The sequence below is a fragment of the Miniopterus schreibersii genome (genome assembly GCF_964146895.1).
Source record: "Miniopterus schreibersii genome assembly, chromosome: 2".
NCBI lineage: Eukaryota > Metazoa > Chordata > Mammalia > Chiroptera > Miniopteridae > Miniopterus > Miniopterus schreibersii.
Window position 1 is genome coordinate 142,637,109 of NC_138102.1, and position 22,750 is coordinate 142,659,858.

Consider the following 22,750-nt stretch of genomic DNA (forward strand, 5'->3'; position numbering starts at 1 on the left):
TGAAAAGACTGTCTTTACTCCATTGTATGTTCTTGCCTCCTTTCTGACTCTTCTTGATTGAGTTCTGAAAGGTTGTATTTTTCTAGGAATTCATCCATTTCATCCAGGTTGTCCAGCTTGGTGGTATATTGTTGTTCATAGTATTTTCTTACAATCCTTTATATTTCTGTTGGGTCAGTTGTTATTTCACCTCTTTTGTCTCTGATTTTGTTTATTTGGGTCCTCTCTCTTTGTTTCTTGATGAGCCTGGCTAAAGGTTCATCAATTTTGTTTATCTTTTCAAAGAACCAGCTCTTGACTTCATTGATCTTTTGTATTTTTTTTTTAGTCTCTATGTCATTTATTTCTGCTCTAATCTTTATTATTTCTTTCCTTCTACTTACTCTGGGCTTTTCTTATTGTTCCCTTTCTACGTTTTTGAATTGTAGGGTTAAAGAGTTTATTAGAAGTTTTTCTTGTTTTTTGAGGTAGGCTTGTAGTGCTATAAACTTCCCTCTCAAGATTGCTTTCATTGTGTCCCATAGATTTGGAGTTGTTGTGTGTTTATTTTCATTTGTTTCCAGGAAGTTTTTTATTTCTTTCTTGATCTCTTTGGTAATCCATTCATTGTTTTAAAACATGCTTTTCAGTCTCCATGTGTTTAAATGTCCTTTAGTGTTTTTATTGTAATTGATTTCTAGTTTCATGCCATCGTGATCTGAGAAGATGCTTGATATGATTTCAGTCTTCTTTAACTTATACTTGTGTCCTAACATGTGGTCTGTCTATGAGAACGTCCTGTGTGCATTTGAGAAGAATGTATATTCTGCATCTTTGGGGTAGAATGTTCTGTACATGTTGATTAAATCCATCTGATCTAGTGTGTCATTTAGGGTCGCTGTTTCCTTGTTGATTTTTTGTTTGGAAGACCTAGCCAGTGAAGTCAATGGGGTGTTAAAGTCCCCAAGTATGATTGTATTCCTGTCGATCTCTCCCTTAAAGACCTCTAGAAGTTTTTTTTTTTTTATAAATTTAGGTGCTTCTATATTGGGTGCATATATGTTTATCAGGGTTATATCCTCTTGCTGGATTGATCCCTTTAGTATTATGTAATGACCTTTCTTGTCTCTTGTTATGGTCTTCATTTTGAAGTCTATTTTGTCTGATATTAGTATTGCTACCCCAGCTTTTTTTTCACTTCCATTCGCATGGAAAATTTTTTTCCATCCCTTCACTCTCATCCTGTATAAGTCTTTTGTTCTGAGATGGATCTCTTGTAGATAGTATATAGTTGGGACATGTTTTCTTATCCATTCAGCCACCCTATATCTCTTTATTGGGGCATTTAATCCATTTACATGTAAGGTTATTATTGAAAGATACTTATCTACTAACATTTTGTTTCTTTATAGCTGTTTCTCATTCTCTTTATTTCTACGTCTAATTATAGCAGTCCCTTTAACATTTCCTGCAATGCTGGTTTTGTAGTGATAAAGTCTTTTAACCTTTTTTTGTCTCAAAAGCTCTTTATTTCACTGACCAACTTGATTGATAATCTTGCTGGATAGAGTAGTCTTGGTTTCAGATCCTTGTTTTGCATTAGCTTGAATACTTCATGCCATTCCCTTCTGGCCTGTAGACTTTCTGATGAGAAGTCAGATGACAGCCTTATGGGGTCTCCTTTGTAGGTTACAGTTTGCTTTTCTCTAGCTTCCTTTAAGATTCTCTCTTTGTCTTGGATTTTTGACATTTTAATTATGATATGTCTAGGCGTGGGCCTTTTTGGATTCTTTTTGCTTGGAAGTCTCTGTGCCTCCAGAACCTGTGTGCCTTTTTCCTTCACCAGGTTAGGGAAGTTTTATGCCATTTTTTGATTGATATTCTTGAGTTCTACAGGTATGTAATCATCTCACCTACTGATAATAATTTTTTACATTTAGATTTCCAATTTTTAAATATTTAATTTCTGTCTCTTGACTACCTGAATTGGTTGGTACCTCCAGGACTCTGTTATAAAATATTGGTGTCCAACCAGCATGGCTCAGTGGTTGAGCATTGACCTAGGATCCAGGAGATTGAGGTTTGATTCCTGATCAGGGCACATGCCCAGGTTGCGGGCTCGATACCCAGTGGGGGGGGGGGCGTGCAGGAGGCAGCTGATCAATGGCTCTCTCATCGTTGATGTTTCTATCTCTCTCCCTCTCCCTTCCTCTCTCTGAAATCAGTAAAGATATATTTTTTTAGAAAAAGAGTACATTAAAAAAATATATCGGTGATATGGCTACAAGGCAATCTTTATTTATGATTGCCCTGAATAACAACTATGAATGCCTTTCCATGGCCTCGTTATTTTTTTCTAAGAAAAGTTCATATTCAAGTGTGTTTAAAGGATCCCTGACATTGATACTCTCTTTTCTGAAAAAATTGCAAAATGTGCCTAACCTTAGTCAGTTTCTTTTTTTGTTCTTTTTTTCTCCATTCCTGTGTAACTCAGGTTGCCAAAATATAAGTTCTTTCTTCATTGCTACTTATTAAAATATAAGTATAAATTGGTTAAAAAGATAATGGTGATAGTGAATATCTTTCTAGTGTTTGTCAGTAAAAAAAAAAAAAATGCTGGGTTTTGGGTTGAAGTACATTTTGTCATGTTAAAGTGTACATTTGTTTCTGTTTCATTATGTTTTTAAAAAATCAAGAATGGATGTTGAATTATGTTAAATTTGTTAAATCACATTTTGTTAAATATGATTTTGGCATGTCATTTTCATATGTATTAAAGAATATATTTTCTCCTCAGATCTATTAATATAATTAATTATATTAACCCATTATTGCATTCCTGGAATAAATCCTATTTGTCCTTGGTGTATCCTTCTTTGAATGTGTTATGAAATTTGCTTGCTAATATTTTATTTAGTGGGTGTTTTTTTTTTGGATCAATATGAATTAGTAAGCTTGATTGGTGGTTTACTTCTTTTGGTGCTATCTTTGTCAATTTTTGGTATGGTTTTATGCTTCTATCATTACAAAATGTGCAAATTTATCTTTTTCTATGCTTGGCAATTTAATACTAAAATTAGTTGTTCTTTTAAGGTTTGGCAGATTTCACGACTATGATATTATATAGGCTTGGCACTTTTGGAGGGGAGTTCTTAGAAACTTTCTCAGGTTTTATAAGGCAATTAGTTTGTTTAGATTTATTGGAGATTTTAAAGACCTAAGTGAAATGATCTGACCTGCTTCAGTAAAATCATTTAAAAATTGAAATATATAGATCAACATTTTGTAACAATATTCAACTTATACAATTATAACTTTAATCCCATTAAAGATCAATTCATTTTTCCCCAGAAAGCTCCTTTAATATTTAATATTATAATAATCAAATCACTAAAAGGTGTAACAAGGAATAAAATATTGATAGATTAAAGATTCCATAACAAGAATAGTTAGGTCAAGAAGATTCTAACATTATATGGGAGAGAAAATATGAAGTATAATAATATTAACTTTTGAACAGTATAAAAGCTGGGAGAGAAAATATGAAGTATAATAATATTAATTTTTGAACAGTATAAAAGCTGGTTATAAGAATGCTCACCCACTTGCTTCATTGAGAACTGTGTTATTTATGGGAATGGATGTGATAGGCATTCTGTGATGCATGTGGAGAAGTGATTAAAAACACATATACTAAAGATGGTTATAAGTGAAAAATATAAAGATCACCTATAGGATATGAAAGAAAAGTCCAAGGCTATTGTAAAATTCTTTAATTAAAATACACTAAGTTAACTCAGAAAGTTGATACATTTAAGTATTAAATGATCCATATATACAGTAGGTTCTAAACTATTAATTATAACCCACAAAAGAGACCTAAGAGTTGTTTCCTCTCTCTATGTGTATAAATGTATGCAAAATACATATGTTCAGAAAAATATCTTCAGTGGTTCTCCTTGCCAACCCCTGCCCAAAAAATCCAAACTCCTTAACATGCCCTTTAAGGCCTTTCATAACCCAGTCATTCCAGTCTCCTCCCCCACAATATCCTTTCATATATCTGAGGTCTAAAAGTCCCAGATTTCTTACCACTTCCAAAATAAAACATTCTATTTTCTTGCATTTGTATATAGTATTCCCTCAACCTGGAATTCCTCATCCCCTTCTTCACAAACTTAAGATTTACCTGAGATTCTGTTTAAAATACAGATCTTGAAGCCTACTACCGATATTTTGATTCAAAAGGTCTGGGGAAGCACTTTGGAATCTGTATTTTCAACAAGCATCCTCCCCTCCCCCACAAATAATAGAGTCCACACTTTGAGAAATATTGGTATTGTGACAAGGGAGAAGATCCGGGTTTGCTTCCCAAATCTGCAATTTATTTATTATGTCACCTTAGAATATGATTTTACTTTGCTCAGATTCCAATTCCTCCCCTGTAGTGTGGGGATGGAGAAAACACTCTCTGTTCAGGAGACCCAAACACGGTGATATACATTATGGTAGAGAGAGAGAGAACCTTCTTAGGACTATTCCTCAGGGTCCTATTCAACATTGTCCTATAAAGAACTTCCTTATTCCTCTTACTAGAATTAACTATGCATTCCTTTTTGCTCAAACATCATGTTTACATTTCTATTTAGCATCTGTTTCATTCTCTCTTTGACACAGTTAATTTATTAGCATTCTATTCTGGCTTGTAAGTGCTTTGAAGGCAAGGACACTGTCTTTTTTATAATTGCATTATGTACCTTCTGTATGTCTTGTATATATCGATACTAACATTTTAATGTATTAAAATAAATAATAAACAACACTATTATAACACTAAACTATGAAGAGTTAATGAAAATTTGACAGTCATATAGATTTTTAAAAGTTTAGTCATAGTATGTGGAACTAGATTAAGGTCTCGTTAATCAAGGTCCTACCCCTATCCCATTACTCTACTTACTAAGGATGAGATGAGAATTGAAGTAACTGAGGCCAGGTTTGCTGAGTTAAGGTCAGGAATTATATCTAATTCTTGTTAATTTTTTCAAGAAACAACATAATCAAACAATTACAAGCCATCCAAAACAGTGGGAAAGGTTATGAGATCCAGAACCTTTACAGAATGCTGTGCAGAATTGATGAGTACCAGAAAAAGGTGTTGGGGACCTGGACCAAGAAGCAGAAGTCTCTAGAACAAAAACGGAATTGGTGCCTGGGGAAAATGATGTCCTTATTTAGCCAGGTAACCTGTTTTCTATCCCCTCTCCCCAGTGTGTTATAAGAAAAATAAAAGTGGTAAGCTTTGAAAATAACATTTACCTGGAGATACCTTGTATATTGGTTTCCTAGGGCTGCTACAGACAGCTTAAAACAATAGAAATGTATTCCCTTACAGTTCTGGAGGCCAGTTTGTGAAATCAAGATGAAGTTGGTTCCTTCTGGAGGCTCTTAGGGAGAGATTTATCCCATGTTTCTCTCCTAGATTCTGGTGGCTATAGACAATCCTTGGATTTCATTGGCTTGTAGCTGCATAACTCCAATCTCTGCATTCGTCTTTCCCGTGGTCTTTTTCCCAGTTTGTCTATGTCTTCACTTCTGAATCTTACAAAGTCATGTGTCATGGATTTAGGACCCACCTGGTTAATCCAGAATGATCTCATCTTTAGATCCTTAACTTAATTACATCTGTAAAGACCTTTTTTCTAAGTAAGGTCACATTCACAGGTTCAGGGTGAACATATCTTCTGGGGGGTTCGCCATTCAACCAGTTACACTGTGACTTCAGTGAAACTCCTAAATTGGCAATAGGAATACTGGCTGGATTCTCTAGATGAGAAAAGATTAGAATAGGAGAGACTTCCATAAGTGTTCAACTCCTTCCTAGTCAACCCAAACCTGCCAGCCTCTAAATATGAAACCTCTTGGATCCACTACTCTCCAACTGATTCATGGTGGTTACTTCTCTCTTCACGATTATCAGAAAACAAGTTTTAATATGGTGAGTTTACAAGAAAGCAGATAAGGATTTATTTAACTTGCTTACACAGCACCAGGCACAGAAAATCCTGTTAAACTCTAATAATCTGCTCATTATGTCCCAGGGCCCCCTCTGAGATGACCTTCCAAAAAGTTATAAAGGTAACTTTGCTCTGGGATTACATGCTTCCATTACATGTTCTAGCATGAATTTCTGGAACATTCTTGGAGTTCTAGGAAACTTTTGCATCTATATATCCTTTTCTTTCACTAAATTAATTTAATTAACAAGATCAGTTTACTTGTTACTTTAGAAGGTACAGAGACTTCTCGTCATAGCCTGATTCAAATCAGACATATTCTGAATTTTCCAGAAGGGTTACATTTTAAATATTAAAGCTCTTGAAAAAAATGGGCATTTTTGACAGTTTTTGTTTTGGAAAATGTGGCCAATATAAGTGTAAAGCAAGATGAATTGGCAGTGTCAGGAACTGACTAACAGGAATCACAGTGTGTAGGGCATTTCAGAGGATGAATGGGGGTCTGGGGTCCAGGCAGCCATAATCTAGATGATAAGGTGGGTATCAAGGCATAAAGAAGGGGGAGGGAAAAGTAAGAGAGAAAAGGGTAGAAATGAAATAAATACCTTTCACTGAGTCAGGGTGGTGGTCAAGAGGTTGGTTCTGCTACTAGATTGTGTGGGCTCAAATCATCTTCACTACATACTAAGAGACCTGGGCAAGGCCCTTAAATTTTCTGAGTTCCAGATCCCCACATGTAAGAAAAGGATTATATAGTACCTATCTCATAAGCTTGTTGTAAATACCAAATTAATTATTGTATAGAAAGCATCTGACATTCAGTAAGTATTCAGTAAATGTTAGCTATCATTGCATTTGCATAGTGCTTACAATTTACAACATGCTTCCATATATATTGTTATACAGTCCTCACAACAACCCTGTTATTTATCTTTGTCTGAGAAATGAGGAGAAAGAGGTGCAGGTAAAATGAGCAACTAGCTCAAAGGCACACAGCTCGGAAATAAAAGGGCTAGGATCAGAGCTTATGTGGGACCAAGGTTTACATATATCAGAGCTGCCCGCTCTGAAATCCTGTGCTGGAGGTGGGATGGGGGTCGAGGAGTGGCTGGAGAAGGGGAGGAAGGGAATGGAGAAAGAGGATTTGCAAACCCGTGGTAAAGGAAGAGTCATAGTTTAGCTACAGCCGGCTCAGAAGACCTTCCTGAACACTCTGGCCCTTTCTTTTCATTGTTTCCTTTTTGATTTATTTTTAGCTCCAAGAGATGTATAAATTGAATCTGAGCCAACCTTTGATCATCGACAGAAAGCAGAAACCTGCCCCTACAAAACTTGTTCAATGGCCATTCCTAGAGCTACCAATAAAAGAGGAGAGAAAGTCTGACATATTCAAGAAATTTAGGTATGTGGTAGGAAACACTGACATTAAATTTTCTTTGGATGATATGTGGGACCTAAAGCTTTTTTTTTTTTCTGTCCAAGGTCTTCCCCTTCCCCACAATTATTATACAGTACAGTGGAGAGTCTAAGGATTATTAATTTTCTTAGCTAATTTAGCAAGAGGCTTAGCTACATATATTTCTACTTAAATATTTAACTTCTAATTTTGAGTTCCTTTAAAAAAAAAAAGCTGATTCTTCCTTACTAAGCAACAAATACACAATAAGGAAACTTAGAAGTATTACTTTTAGAAAAAGAAGAAGAAGGTAGGAGCTTTGGGAAGGAAGAGGAAGAAGATTGTCGCTGGGAAAAAAGAAAAAAAGTAGCCTGGATATGGTCCAGGTACAGTATTCCAGGCAGCTAAGGAGGTAGTTTTAAAGTGGATTACTAGGTTAAGTCATGGAAATGCAGCTTTGGGAGGGGGGGTGCTATTTCAGCAAATTATGCTGTTTTTAACCCATTTCTCAGTCAAAGTGGGCATGGCTAATGTTCCTCAGTGTGAGGGAGGGCATTATAGGACAGGGTGGTGGTGGGAAGAAAAGATGGGAGAGTAAGAATCATATATTTTGATTGGCTATGGAGTGCAGGCGAATTTCCCGCTTTCAGTTTGTGCTCTCTGACTCTCTAGACAAGAAGACCAGATGGAAGCCATCTGGAATGCTGATCAGTCCACTTCAAGCTACCCAATAACTGAGAAGACATCAATACATTCACTGTGGGCCCAGCTGGGTGGGTACCCACCTATTCCTATGCTGCTCCAGTTAGATGTTCAGTCTACCTTCAGAAAATCTCTTGCATCCATTCAATCACAGTAAGTTAAGGACTGGAAGCACTCTGATAATTTGGCCTTTGGTCATATACCTTTTCCCCCCTGCAACTTGACTTTCTCTTACAGCACCAGGGAGTTACCAAAAGTATTAGTCGTTTAGTGTTTCTCTCCAGAGGCCTGCAGATGTCACTATGGAATAATATAAAATAAACAAAGAAACCAGTTATAGTACCACGAAACCTAATCTATCACTAGATAAGCCCACTTTGAATTCCACCCTTTATTACTGGGATTTATTATTGAAAGTACCAGAAAGACCATAGTAGAATGCTTTTGTTCACCTCACGGTTCAGTAACATATCTTAAATGCAGTTGTCATATCTAGGCCCAATTTGAGGTAAATTAAGTGCTTATATCCCAGGATACACTGAAGAATAGGGAAGATGGGTGACATGCATCTACCTTTCCAAATTCTGTTAAACCAGATTCTCACTTAAACCATTGGAAATCACTCAAGTGGAAGTGAAGAGTTTTGGAGTCTGCATTATCTCCTTCAGGGTAGAGAATTATTTAATGTTCTAGACTCAGAATTTAGAAAATTGAACTCTTGTAATTTGAAACAGTTTACAGGAGCAATCTGATTTATTCTGGTAAAATCCAAGTCCTGAGCTAAGAAGTAGTGTTAACTCACAAATTTGTTTAGGTGGCAGACACCATGAAATATGACATTTAAAATTCTATAATATAGTAAAATAGTAGCAAAAATATTACTACATAATGCATGAACTATAAAATCATATACCATGAGCATGTGTTCATGAAAAAAGTTACCAAACCAAATGTAATCATTAAGTTGAATAAGCATGACTCATAAATTATAGGTTATAATCAGAAAGTAACTTCATTTTTGTCTCCCATTTTCCCTTACATTTTTTTTTTTTGGAGTGTTTAAATTCATTAACTTAGGTTATTTTGAAGTATAACATTGCTAATTTGATAACTATAGCCCTTGGGACATGATGTATACATTTTTCTTTGAATTATGTTTCCCTTATCTCCATTCCATATCTAGCTTCAACTATTAGATACCCTCCTGACCTAACTAACCACTTCTTACTCTTGTTAAATCCTACAAATTTAGTGAGACCCTATTTCCAGTTTTCAGAGATTTTTTCTTTGTTTGTTTCATAGATTTTATTTATTGTTTGGTATAATGTAAACACCGTAAAATTCAGCCTCTTTTTTTTTATTGTGTAGGGCATATTTTTTTAAAATGTTTTTTATTGATTTTAGAGAGGGAGAGAGAGAAAGAGGTAGAAACATAAATGATGAGAGATCGGCTGCCTCCTGCACAATCCCCACTGGGGATCGAGCCCAAAACCTGGGAATGTGCCCTGACCTTGAATTGAACCTCGAACTCCTGGTTCATAAGTCAGTGGTCAACCACTGAGCCACACCAGCTGGGCTGTGTAGAGCATATATATTCAGGCACTCACAGTCCTCTAGTTGATACAATTATATAATTTTTAATTTTAAGGATAACTGAGCCACTGTTTACCCAAGGAAAATTGTTTCATAATAAGCAGCCCATCCCTGTACATTTTGCTTTTTAAATTTTTGTACCTTTTTTATTTAAAAAGTCAATGAGTACCAAAATAAATAAATAAATAAAATTAAAAGAAATACAAAATATACTTCAATTCACCATGGATCTAAAAGTCATCCTCTTTAGGGTACAGTTCTGAATCTTGACAAGTGCGTAGTTATGGCAAACACTAATCTTGCTGTCCCTGTAGTTTTACTTTTTCCAGAATGTCATATAAATCAAAGTACAGTATGTAACCTTTTGAATCTGGCTTTTTTCACTTACCATAATTCATCTGAGAGTCATCCGTATTATTGCATGTGTCAGTAATTCATTCCTTTTTATTTACTGACTAGTATTATTCTATTGTATGGCAGCACCACATTTGTTTAATCCATTTACCAGGTAAAGGACACTTGAGCTGTTTCCAGTTTTGGGCAATTATGAATAAAACACCTATAAAAATTCATATACAGAATTTGGGGTAAATGAAAAAAGTTTTCATTTCTCTTGGATAAATGTCTAGGAGTGGGATTGCTGGATTGTATGATAAATGTATGCTTAACTTTATAAGAAATTGCCAAGTTATTTTCCAAAGTGACTGTACATCCCTTTACATTTATTCAGTGGGGCTAGTTCCTACCCTGACTCCGGATGAAAACCTGGGTGGTTCCATGACATTTCTGGTAACTTTTAGTAATACGAATTTATCTGGTCAGTAATTAAAAGGTCCAGAACCATGTATAATTAAAACTTTAGCCCAGCCAGGCGTGGTTCGGCGGTTGAGCGTCAACCGAGGACCCAGGCGATCGGGGTTCGATTCCCGGTCAGGGCACATGCCCGGGTTGTGGGCTCGATCAATGACTCTCTCATCATTGATGTTTCTGTCTCTCTCTCTCCCTCTCCTTTCCTCTCTCTGAAATCAATAAAGATATATTTTTAAAAAAACAAAACCTAAACTTTAATTTTGTTTTAAAGTCAAGGCTTCTCATCTCTTCCATCTTAGACTACTGTAACTTTTAGAGAAGGAGGACATGAACAGCTAGCTTCTTTTCTCTTTTATGACTTAGGGCTTCTGTTCCTTCTTTTCTAGCTTGCTTCTGTGGGACACCTTAAGGCTTAGGGCTCTGGGAAGGGAGGAGAAAGAAGGGGACAGGAAAAGTTCTTATTGACTATTACTGTTGCATTTTCTAACATCATTGCTTCCTGGACATGGCTGATTTTTAAAGCTGACTCTTTCATGGGGTACTTTAGGTGAACTCCTTGGAGTTCTCTCAGCTGCTACTTTCTTTTTTTTAATCCTCACCTGAGGGCATGCTTAGTGATTTTAAAGAGAGGGGAAGGGGAGAGAGAGAGAGAGAGAGAGAGAGAGAGAGAGAGAGAGAGAGGGAGAGAGAGAGAGAGAGAGGAGCACTGATGTGAGAGAGAACATCTATCAGTTGCCTTCCCCTATGAGCCCCCACTGGAGATTGAACCTGCAACCTAGGTTTGTGCCCTGACAGGGAATTGTACCCACAACCTTTCAGTGTATAGGACGACGCTCCAACCAATACTCGCCAGGGCACATCTGCTGATTTCTTGATTTTGGCAAATACATTTCTATTCCAACTGGTTGTTTGTGATACCTCCAGCATGTGTACGTGTGGCCCACATCTAGTCTACAGCAAACACTTGAGCTTTCTTTGTCCAGATAAACTCTGAGGTTGAAGCTTATTCCAATGCATCAGCAACCTCTTCTTTGTTTCTGCTTTTAGAGCAGCTAGCCAATCAGTCATGTGCCTTAGCGTTTTTTCAGATATGAATGAGGCCCCAGTCTATTGGGCCTTCCAAATGCAGGGGCCCGTGTTAAGCTCTTGGAGTGGAGGGGTAGGAGTGCTTTCAAAATCCTCTTCTCCTTAATGATTTCATACTCTCAGAATGAGTCAGAAGATTACGAGTCAATTTGTAAATCCTAGTCTAGCACTTCTCTTTGGAATTTGGTATCTGTTAGGGTTGCCAGATTTGGCAAAAATATAGGACACCCAGTTAAATTCAAATTTCAGATAAGCAACAAATGATTTAGTACTATAGATATGGTCCATGCTATTGTATTCTTATATTAAAAAATTTGTCATTTTTTATCTGAAATTCAAGTTTAACTAGCCATCCTGTATTTAATATGGCAACTCTTCTATTGTGCTTTGCAAAACCTCCATTTTTATATGCTATTGCAAAATATGTATTAGGAATTCTAATTTCAGGCATCTTGCAGTTAAAGTAAGTGATACTGAAAACAGTGAAAAAAATTTAAGATGTTATAAGAAAATTGAAGTCTTAGATTTTTGCTATTTTTCACTAAAATAGAATACAGAAAATATCAATTTTAAGAAATCTTAATTAGTAATAATGGGCACTATATGATCAGTTACTGTTTACTATACTCCCCCCCTTTTTTTTCTCACTAGAATCTCTTCAAGGTCCTTCCTCCCCCAAAGAGGATTATATTTACTTTACTTTGTACAAACCAAGAGATTTTCTTTCTTTCTCGGTTTAGTTATTTCTACTGTTGTTTAGGTCTCAACCTAAAACAATCACACTCTCTCACTACTGATTTCTCTGACTCCCTTGTGTTCTCAATGCCCTTGTAATTAACAATATCCTAGCACTTACCACTCTGTATTATAAAGGCCTCTTTACTTACCTCCCCTGATTTTAGACAATACATTTTGGGAAGATTACTTGCTTGTTGTGTTCAACTGTCTACTTTCGCTCTGCCTGCTTTCCTTTCAAAAATGTTACTATGTGCCAGGTACTATAATGAGGCACTGAGATGCATGTGTGGGAAAGGTTCAAGAGGCCATGGATGTCAGGCAGAAGGAACAATACGTACAAAGATCCAGGGCCAATAGCATATGGCTGCTTTTGCTTTATCTCCTAAAAAATAAAAACTATATTAAGCAAAAACCTCCCTACTCCCGGTTCCCTTTCTTCCTGTTTCCAATAGGGGTGACTAGAACTAAAATTTCTCTTTCTGCCTTGATGTGTTATGCGATGCTTGGGGTTACTGCCATCTTTGGCAACACTGAGGTGATATCCACAGGACAATAAGATAATACACCAAGAATTACAGGGGAGAGAGATAAGTAAAATCCTGTTCTTGATCACATCTGGTTGTTAGAACAACCCTGCGCACACCTGTTTGTTTCTGGGCTTTTTAAGTGAGCAATAAATGGCCTTTTAGTTTCAACCACCCTTAGTCAGGGATTCTGTTCCTTGCAGCCAAAAATATTATTGACTTATTCAATTTATACTTTTTCCCTCAGGAAAGCCTTTCCTAACTTTGCCTATTGCCCTTGGGTGCCAGTTCTCCACACCCCCATAATATCCCAACCTTATTACTCTATTATTGTATTTATCCCCCATGATATAATGATCTGTTTATGCATCTGTCACATTGTATCTTCAGAGGTCTGACACTTTGCCTGGCCCATTAGGGATATTCAAAAAAGTTCAATGATGAATGAATAAATCTATATTTTTGTCTCCAAAGAGGTAATAATCAAAGCAGGGGGTGAGGAAATACTAAGGAATTATAAAAGATAACAACTATTAAAAAACAAACAAACCAGTTTTCAACAGGATTCTTCAAAAAAAGGAAGCTTTGGAAGTTGTAGGATATGTGCTGGAAGTTTTATTGAGGGAAGTACTACTACCTGTTAAATAATAGTAATAACAGTAACATTTCACTATTGTATGGTGCTTTTCACACTGATTCTAATACCAAATTTAACCTCACAACGATCCTGGAGAGGTAAATACAGCAAGCGTTTTAGAGAATAGGAAGCTGAGGCAGAACCAGAATTTCAAACAAGTTCTATACACTATACTATAGACATTAAATTTATTTTAAGCTAAATTGTGTAATTATTTTTCTCTTACTGTGGTAAAGACCATCTGATGTGAAAAATCTTACCAAACAGTAGACAAATGTTAGGATCAGAATGATGGGATCTGCCATTTCTCTGTCATTCACCCTATGTCTCTGTGACACTGTCACTCTGTGTCACACATAAGCATACACATACACATACTGCCTTTCACTATTCAAATCTTGTTTAAAATACAGGTAGAGAAAGCTGACACATAGTGTGATATGACATAATCCTTTATTTTCCTAAGGGATGGTCCTAGCAGGGGGGTTGCTTGCTTGAAAATAAGTAAATGGTTCAGATGCTTGCCTTGACTTGTTAAAGCATTTCCCCTAAGGAGGGGGAAAAATATTTAGGACACAAATCATAAATTGGAAAGTTGCCTGGTAAATACACAATCAGGGTAGAAGGAGCTACTACTTATGTGATATCAATAGTTGTGACATAAGATTATGATTTGGATTTGTCTCCACTGTCAGGATATGCCGAACAACCTGGACAGTTGTGCTAGCTACAGAGCATGCTGCTTCTCCAGACTGCTCTCTGACCCCACTTTTTTTTTTTTTTAACAATAAGCATCCTTATTACATGAACTGAGATAAGAAGGAGGAAGATTTGTTTGCCTTTTGGGGCCTTAATTTTCCTCAGGTAGAACTCCAGCTCCTTGTCCTCTAGCACATAGCCATTTGCACTGCCACATTGGCCTGGTCTTGAAGCAATGCATAGAAGAAGCTTGGCTGCTGGAACTGCTCCTCTAGGAATCAGCTGACTTTGGCATTCTTTTTCCTTTCATCGTATTTCTTCTGAATTTTCTTTGACCGTTTTTGTTTAAAGTCTCATCCTCCTCAGGAGTCAGCTTGGCCCTCTTGTGGCCCAGGGGCAGTGCATAGTGGGTAGTGTGTTGTCAATGAGCACAATGCAGTTCTTTACTAGGATATTGGTGCGGACCAGTTCGTAGTTGGATGTATTGTAGACAACACCAATAATCCATTTTGCTGAACAACACTCTGAGCCCCAGGAGAAGTTGCCCACGTCCAGCCTCAAGGCACAGTACTTGCTGCCTCCCCGCACATGCACTATGTGTATGTGGTACAGACCAATCTTAGTGCTGGCAGCAGGGCGTCCCAGTTCATAGTTTTGCTTCTTGTGATAGGGCTTTCTCTTGCCCCAGGTCTTGCTGTGCTTGTGCCATTTGTCCCTAGAGATGCCCATGGGTTGGTGGCTGGAAAGAGACCCCATGTTTCTTATTTCCATGCTAACCATCTGCCATTCTATTTAAAATCTTATTCCTAAATAATTTAAACGTATCTTTTTAAAAAAATAAATGTAAAAAGGAAATTGCTTTTTTTAGTATAAACTTGATCATTTTTACCAAAATATTTACATTAAAAAAGTATGACAGCCTGGCTGGGCGTAGCTCAGCAGTTGAGCGTCGACCTAGGATCTAGGCAATTGGGGATCGATTTCTGGTCAGGGCACATGCCCGGGTAGTGGGCTAGGCAACCAATCAATGACTCATCATTGATGTTTCTATCTATCTCTCTCCCTTTCCTTTCCTCTCTCTGAAATCAATAAAGATATATTTTTTAAAAAAAGTATGACAAAGAATATTAAAAAATCCTTTCTGATCCCTACCATTCAAGGATAATACCACTGCTAACACCTTCATCATATAATTTCTGTTTGAAAAGGAAAGTTGTATCATTTTATTAAGGTATAATGTATTGGTTTTTACATATGGGATTAGGAGCTGTTTGCAAATCAAAGTCTTTAGTTAGCAGTATATGGATTCTAAGGAAAATGAAGCAAAAGAGCAGATTGAGAAGAAAATACAGGTAACAATGGCATTTTTATTAGATTCCATTAATACAAGTGGTATCAGTGCATACTCACCATATAATAGAATAATACCCACTGTAATCATCAAATTTGATTTTTTTTTCCACTAGAGAAAGGCTTTTTAATAAATTTTTGATGTAAAGTTTAACACTTAAAAACTTATGCTGCCCCCCCCACACTTACCCCAATTTAACATGCAGATGTCATTTCTTTTCACATATACTGATCCTAGAGCATTACAATCCCTCAGTGGTTTTATAAGAGAGCATCCTGTCCTGTAACTTAAATTTCACAAACTGTATATGATCGTGGTATAATAGTATCATTCATATAGTTTCCCAAGGTTGAATACATTCATATACTATTAACATTAAAATTTGTGTTTTTTAAACATTATTTTAATATGCCAAACCACAAAAAAACCCAGGTTTTAGTTTTAAATGTGTTTATGAAGACTGCTGCTGAGCTCAAAGCATGCAGATATTCATGACCCCCTGGATGAATCTGGATATTGAAACTCCTTCAGTAGGTCCAATGATGCAGTGTTTCACTCATCCCAGGCAGCTCCATGTTTGTTTACTCTGACTTCTTTTGGGGGCATTCTCTCCTGAGGGGTCAGTATTATATGCTGAAGTCACTTCATATGATTCTCTGTTCTTATCCCTTAATTCTTCATATGTAATACATTTTCTTTTAGGACTTTCTTCAAGGTTGGGATCAGGTCCTTGGACAATATGATCGGTAATGCCAGTGGGAGTAGATTCATTCATAGAAACACTAAATGGAATTGGCTTATAGTGAGGAAACATCTCCTTATTATTATTATTATTATTATTATTATTATTATTATTATTTTAAATATTTTTATTGAGTTTTAGAGAGAGAGGAAGGGAGAGGAATAGAAAGATGGAAACATCAATGAGAGAGAAATATCATGGATTGGCTGCCTCCTGCATGCCCCCTGTGGGGGATAGAGCCTGCAACACGTGCATGTGCCCTGACCAGGAATTGAACCAGTGACCTCTTGGTTCATGGGTTGACACTCAACCACTTAGCCACACTGGCAGGGCCCTTTTGTAGTTTTGTAATTGAGATTTTATAATTGCATTTTCTCTCCTTTCTTAGTATAGCAGTTATACTACTTTCATTGCTTTTTTTAGTGTTACCATAGAATTTGCACTACACATTTACAACTAATCCACATCCACTTTAAACAACGTTATACTGCTTTATGGGTAGTACAAGTACTTTATAAGAATAAAATACTCCTAATTCTTCTCTACCATCCCTTGTATCATTTCTGTCATCCATTTTACTTATACATAAACATATATCTGAATACACTGTTGCTGTTATTTTGAACAAACTGTTATCTCTTCCAGGGGATTTGGTCTGGCCCTGCCAAGACAGGCGCAGGCAGGACTTGAAATTCAATAAATCTAGCAGCTTTTTTCATAGCTAATTTTTAAGTTCACAATTTTGTATGGCCTGTGAATGATGTTATAAACAGCGAAATGGCCCTTGGCAGAAAAAAGATTCCCCACCCCTGTGTTAAACCAATTAAGAATACGAAAATAAAACTTTTTATTGTACCTTCATTTATTCCTTCTCTGATGTTCTTCCTATCTTTATGTAGGTCTGAATTTCTGATCTATACCATTTTCCTTCTCTCCAAAGAACTTTTTAACATTTCTTGCAAGACAGGTTTACTGGCTACAAATTCCCTCAAATTCTATTTTTCTGAGAAAATCTTTATTTCTCCTTCACTTTTTAAAGATAATTTTACAGGTTACAGAATTCTAAGTTGGTTGTTTTTCTCTCAAGACTTTAACTATTATACTCTACTCTCTTGCTTGCATAATTTCCAAGAAGTTGGTCGTAATTCTTATTTTTGCTCCTTTATAGGTAAGGTGCTTTTCTCCCTCTGGTTTCAAGATTTTTTTCTTTTTGGTTTTTCTGAAGTTTGAATATGATATGCCTAAATGAAATGCCTAAATGATGGGTATTTATCCTGCTGATCCTGGTGTTCTCTACGTTTCCTGGTCCTGCGTATGACTTTAATTTGGAGAAATTCTCCATCATTATTGCTTCAAATATTGCTTCTGTCCCTTTCTTCTCTAATGTTCCCATTACACCTATGTTACACCTTTTGTAGTTATACTGCAGTTCTTGGATATTCTGGTTTTTGTTTTCAGTCTTTTTTCTCTTTGCTTTTCAGTTTTGGAAGTTTCTATTGTCATATCCTCAAGCTCAGAGATTCTTTTCTCAGCCATGTCCAGTCTACTAATGAGGCCATTGATGGCATTCTTTATTTCTGTTAGTGTTTTTGATCTCCAGCATTTCTTTTTTATTCTCTTAGAATACCTATCTCTCTGCTTACATTATCCAACTGTTCCTGCATGCTACTTTTTTCCATCACAGTCCTTAGCATATTAATTATAGCTGTTTTAAATTCCCAGTCTGATCATTCCAACATCCCCACCATATCTGACTCTGGTTCTTGTGATGCTCATTCAGTCTCTTAAAACTGTGTTTTGCCTTTTAGAATGCCTTCTCGTTTTTTAAAAAAATCGAGACATGATGTACTAGGTGAAAGGAGCTCTGGCAAAGAGACCTTTAGTGGTGTTGCAGAAAGGTATGGGGGGAGGAGAAAGATTTTATAGTCCTATGATTAAGTCTCAGTTATTTGGAAAGCCTCTGGACTGTGAGTTTTACCACTGCTTCTCAACACCACTGCTCCCCCTCCCCAACACCCCATACCTTAGGTGAGATGGATGGCTAGAGGGAGCTGGAATTGGGTATGTCCCTTTCACCATGTGGAAGGCTGGAGCCAAGTGGAGTTGGGTATTTCCCTTCTTCCAAGTAGATTAGGCCCTGACAAAACCCCAGCAGGTTAGGCTCTGGTAAAATAGTTTCCCTTGAGGGCACACTTTGTTAAATTTGCTTAACAAAGGCACTGGTATATTTCAAAACGATTACTATTCTCCTTCCTCTGAGGGAAACATGAGATTTTTCTCTGATTTTCACTTTGAGGACCTGGTAAAGTTTCTGGAGGTCCCTTTGACTAGATCCCCTTGAAGTTTTTAACTCTCAAACTTGTCCACACTGAGCCTCCAGCAATTCATCAATTACAATTTAGGTTTTCTACCAGGCACTGGTTCCTGCAGAAGTTTCTGCTCAAGGGTTTCTGTTCCAGTAAGTTGTGACTCTCTGTATTGCCTGTCTGTCTCTTCAGTTTTGGGGGAAATGGTTTTCCCTGTGACCTCGCTTCTCTGAAGGATCTAAAAAGAGTTGTTGGTTTTTCAGATTGTTCAACTTTTTACTTGTTAGGATGGGGCAGAAACTTCTTGCATGTTTTTCAAAACATTTCTGTGTACCGTTTGTTTGCAAAAATGGGCTCATATTGGACGTTACCTGCTTTGTGTTCCTATGTTCATATAGACTTACATCATCATTTCTACTGGTTACATGATACTCATTGTATATATCTATCATAATTTATTGAACTGTTCTCCTACTGATAAAAATTTGGATATTTCTCAACATTACAAATCATAATATAGCAAATATCCTTGCACAAGTTTGTATATTTACATGATAATTTCCCTGTGAAATTCCTATTAACATAATATTTATTCTTTTTCCAATAACAAAAGTAATGCTTGTTCATTATAAAAATTTAGAAAATACAGACAAGTCTATGCCCAGAAATAACCATTGCCAATACAGGTTAGGGCAAAAGTAGGTTAACAGTTATGAGTACATGAAACATAGAGTTTATTCTTGTATTATTATTTATTAATTACTGTGTTATTTTCCATATGAACAACTGTAAATCTACTTTTGCTCCACCCTGTATTTAGGCCATGCTCTAACTTTATGTATAAGAATACTATCTAATAAATAATAAGCTATTGCGAAGCCCTGCTCTTCCTGATTTTGGTCCTGGGAGACATTCTGCCTTGTTAAGGTGACTTATAAGTACGAAAAACACGTCAGTTTTACTAGTTTAACTTTGTGAGCACTGAAGGCATTCTTATTTTCCCTAATTCTTATTCTCACAGATGTGTTTAAGAGAAATTTATAATAAGATTAATTTTCTTGTCTTGTTTCCAGGCTTAAGAAGAGTCCCAAGTGACTGTAAAATTAAACACAAGCATGCTGAAAGTAAATTTCAATATGTTTCATTACAATGACTATTTTGCTTTCTTTCACATATATACATTGCTTTGTCTGTCCTTTGCTTTTACATTCTGCCTATGGTTCTTCAGGTTAAACATCTTCATTTCCAGAATACTACCATGACCACTCAAGAAAAAGTATCTTCTGCTCTATATTACTAGAAACACAAAGCTTCAACAAACACTGGGGTAGGCTGTCATAAAAAGGACATCATATGGCCCCTGACAAGATGGCAAAGTGTCACAGTCTTCCTCCCCTAAGATGCCTTAGAAATAAGAAACGAATGGGTATTAAAAAAAAAGAAAACCAACAGAAACCCCTGAAGGGTCAGAGGTGGTTATGATTTGGTAAAGAAGGGAAATAGTATCCCTGGACAGAGGAGGGCCAGGCTCCTAACATGGAGAGCAGATTGGGGGAGAAATTTTGAGTTGGGCTCTTTTCTATCCACCATATTGGCCACAGTAGATCACTACCTTCCCCATCAGCCCGACAATACCGAAAGCAAGTTTGTAGGGGAACACTATTGGGATGTACGATAAAAAAACAGTAAGTGCTACCAGGCCGGTGTGGCTCAGCAGTTGAGCATCAACCTATGATCCAGGAGATCCCGATTCAATTCCTGGTCAGGGCACATGCCTCAGTTTTGGGTTCGATCCCCAGTGGGAGGTGTGCAGGAGGCAGCCAGTCAATGACTCTCTCATCACTGATGTTTCTATCTCTCTCTCTTCCTCTCCCTTCCTCTCTCTGAAATCAATAAAGACATATTAAAAGCAAAACAAAACACAATAAGCACTGGCTTAACCAACAAACATCTCAGGATTTCCTCCTATAGGCCTTCTTTTCTCCCAGAGAGCTAGACAAATACATTTTTCAAGAACAAAGCCTAAGGTAAGGTATAGAGAGGTTCACTGAGGGGCAAGGCCTTCTGATGAGAGTGCACACGTGAGGGTATCAGCAGTTAGACCCTCCACTATCAGGAGTGGCACAGCTAAGGCCTAGGCTTCGATCCACTACCCTCTTCTCCGTTCATTACCCACCAAGGTAACGGATAACCCTGGGGGAAAATATCTCATAGGGAAAAAATAACTAGACAGTTACAAAGGCAGCAAACTGACTAACCTATTATAGATGACAAGAATTAATAGAATACAAACTATATAAATGTCACTAAACAGGATATTGATAATGAAGCAGAAACAATTATAAAGAACCAAGTAGGATTCCTGAATATTCAAAACACAGTTGAAATAAACTTACTAGATGATATAAAGACCAAAATGGACATAGCCCAAGACCAGGTCAAGAAACTTCCAGAAGATATTGAGAAGAAATAAGAGATGGAAAATATAAGAATGAAGAAATATGGAGGCTAGACATCGAAATAATACCATTTATATAATAGGAGTTCTAATAGGAGAGAAATAATAGAGAAAGACGATATATGAAAAAAACAAGTGAGAAATTCTAAAGGAAAAATGATACTGAAAGGGCATATGGGGTGATATATAGGGTTGATATGTAAAAATAAATACTTAGTAATATTTTAATAGAATTTAAGAAATGCAAAGGCAAAGAAAATTCTAAAAAGTTTCTAAGAAGGAGGAAACGATAGCGGCGTAGGCAGCAGCTGTTCCCCCGCCTCCCGCAACCACATCAAAATTACAACTAAAATACAGAACCACCATCACTCAGAACCTCCTGAAATCTTGCTGAACAGAAGCCCTACAACCAGGGAACTGAAGAAACACGGAGACCGGGAGGAGGGGCGGAGATGTGGGCGGATCGGGGCTGAATCCTGGAGACGCGGCCGCGGGCCCACACCCGGTGCCGCGGTTTAAAGCCGGTAGGGACATCTCAGCGGTGGAGGTTTCCCGGGGGAGTGAGGAGTCCCAGCCCCACAGCAGGCCCCCAGCCCAGGGCTCCAGGGCCAGGAAGAGACGACCCCACACTTCAGGCTGTGAAACCAGCGGGGACTGTTGCTGAGGGTTGGGGGGGCTGCGGGAGCCCCAGCAGCTCCTCTTAAAGGGCCCGGCACGGACTCACTCGGACGCTCCCTCTGAGCCCAGCGCCGGGCAGCAGCTTGAAAGGACCTGGGACACTTGGGGAGGAACTAACCTGCCTGAAGTCGGGGCGAGAGGTGGAGGGGCGGCTTCCTCCCAGGCAGAAGGGGTGGCAGAGGCCGTTGCTCCTTTGGCAAGTCCTGCCCGCTCACAGCTGGCAGGCAGCCGCCATATTTGAATCGCCAGCACCTGACTCACCCCGTTGGCCCCGCCCTGTGATTCCCGAGGCCCGGCCCCTCCCCACCTGCAGCTCATCCAGGCCATTTCCAGGGGCTTTTCTATGCAAGTGGCCTCTTGAGCCTCATGCTTAGGACTTTCCTAAAATCTCTCAAACAAGCAGCAGCGGGCCCCATACGGCTTGATAAGTGGCCCCAGGCCTGGCACTAGTGGCAGCCTGAATTGGCTCATAGCTTGGCCTCTCCTGGACACCTCAAAGCCCAGCACAAGTAGCAGCCATCTACAGTTTGCTATGTAGCTCATGCTGGGTGGCCCTGGGCAAGGCACTGGCACAGGCTGACTTTGCACCTCCCGGGAGGCCTCAGAGATAGTGCACCTGGTGCTCAGACTCGACCACGCTGGATTACAACCCTTCCACATCCACGAGTGACACACTCAAGGGGTGTATACTTGGTGAACACCAAAGCTCCACTGAAGTAAATCCTGCTCCATAGGGGTGTCTCCAGCACAGCAGCTCTTTGACTGTAGTTGCAGCTGGTCCTCACAGCTGATTTGCCTGGGGGTCAATTCCTCCCAGGGACACCAACAGCAACCAAGGCTCAACTACTACAGGACAGTGCACACAGCCCACACAGGGGAGCACCTAGAAGGCCCAGCTCAGGTGACTGGGGAGGCTGAGCCACTGGACCCTACAGGACACCTACTACACAAAGCCACTCTACAAATTCTAGGAGACATAGCAGCTCTACCTAATACATAGAAACAAACATCTGGAAGCAGCCAAAATGTGGAGG

General features: G+C 38.0%; 1 protein-coding gene and 1 pseudogene across 2 annotated transcripts in view; one reads left to right on the forward strand and one right to left on the reverse strand.

The window, feature by feature from the left end:
- The window catches only part of FAM186A (family with sequence similarity 186 member A), a gene marked incomplete at both ends in the record, with an annotated part of 48,062 nt that extends 39,811 nt beyond the window's left edge, over positions 1 to 8,251 (forward strand). The window contains 3 exons of the mRNA XM_081127783.1: positions 5,029 to 5,221; positions 7,253 to 7,398; positions 8,065 to 8,251. Of these exons, the coding sequence (XP_080983909.1) occupies positions 5,029 to 5,221; positions 7,253 to 7,398; positions 8,065 to 8,251 (526 nt within the window). The remainder of the gene's footprint in view (positions 1 to 5,028; positions 5,222 to 7,252; positions 7,399 to 8,064) is intronic.
- Positions 8,252 to 14,205: 5,954 nt separating this feature from the next.
- On the reverse strand, positions 14,206 to 14,910 carry LOC308552557 (small ribosomal subunit protein eS8 pseudogene; annotated as a pseudogene). The gene has a single exon. The product of its transcript is annotated as a small ribosomal subunit protein eS8 pseudogene (transcript).
- Positions 14,911 to 22,750: the final 7,840 nt, after the last annotated feature.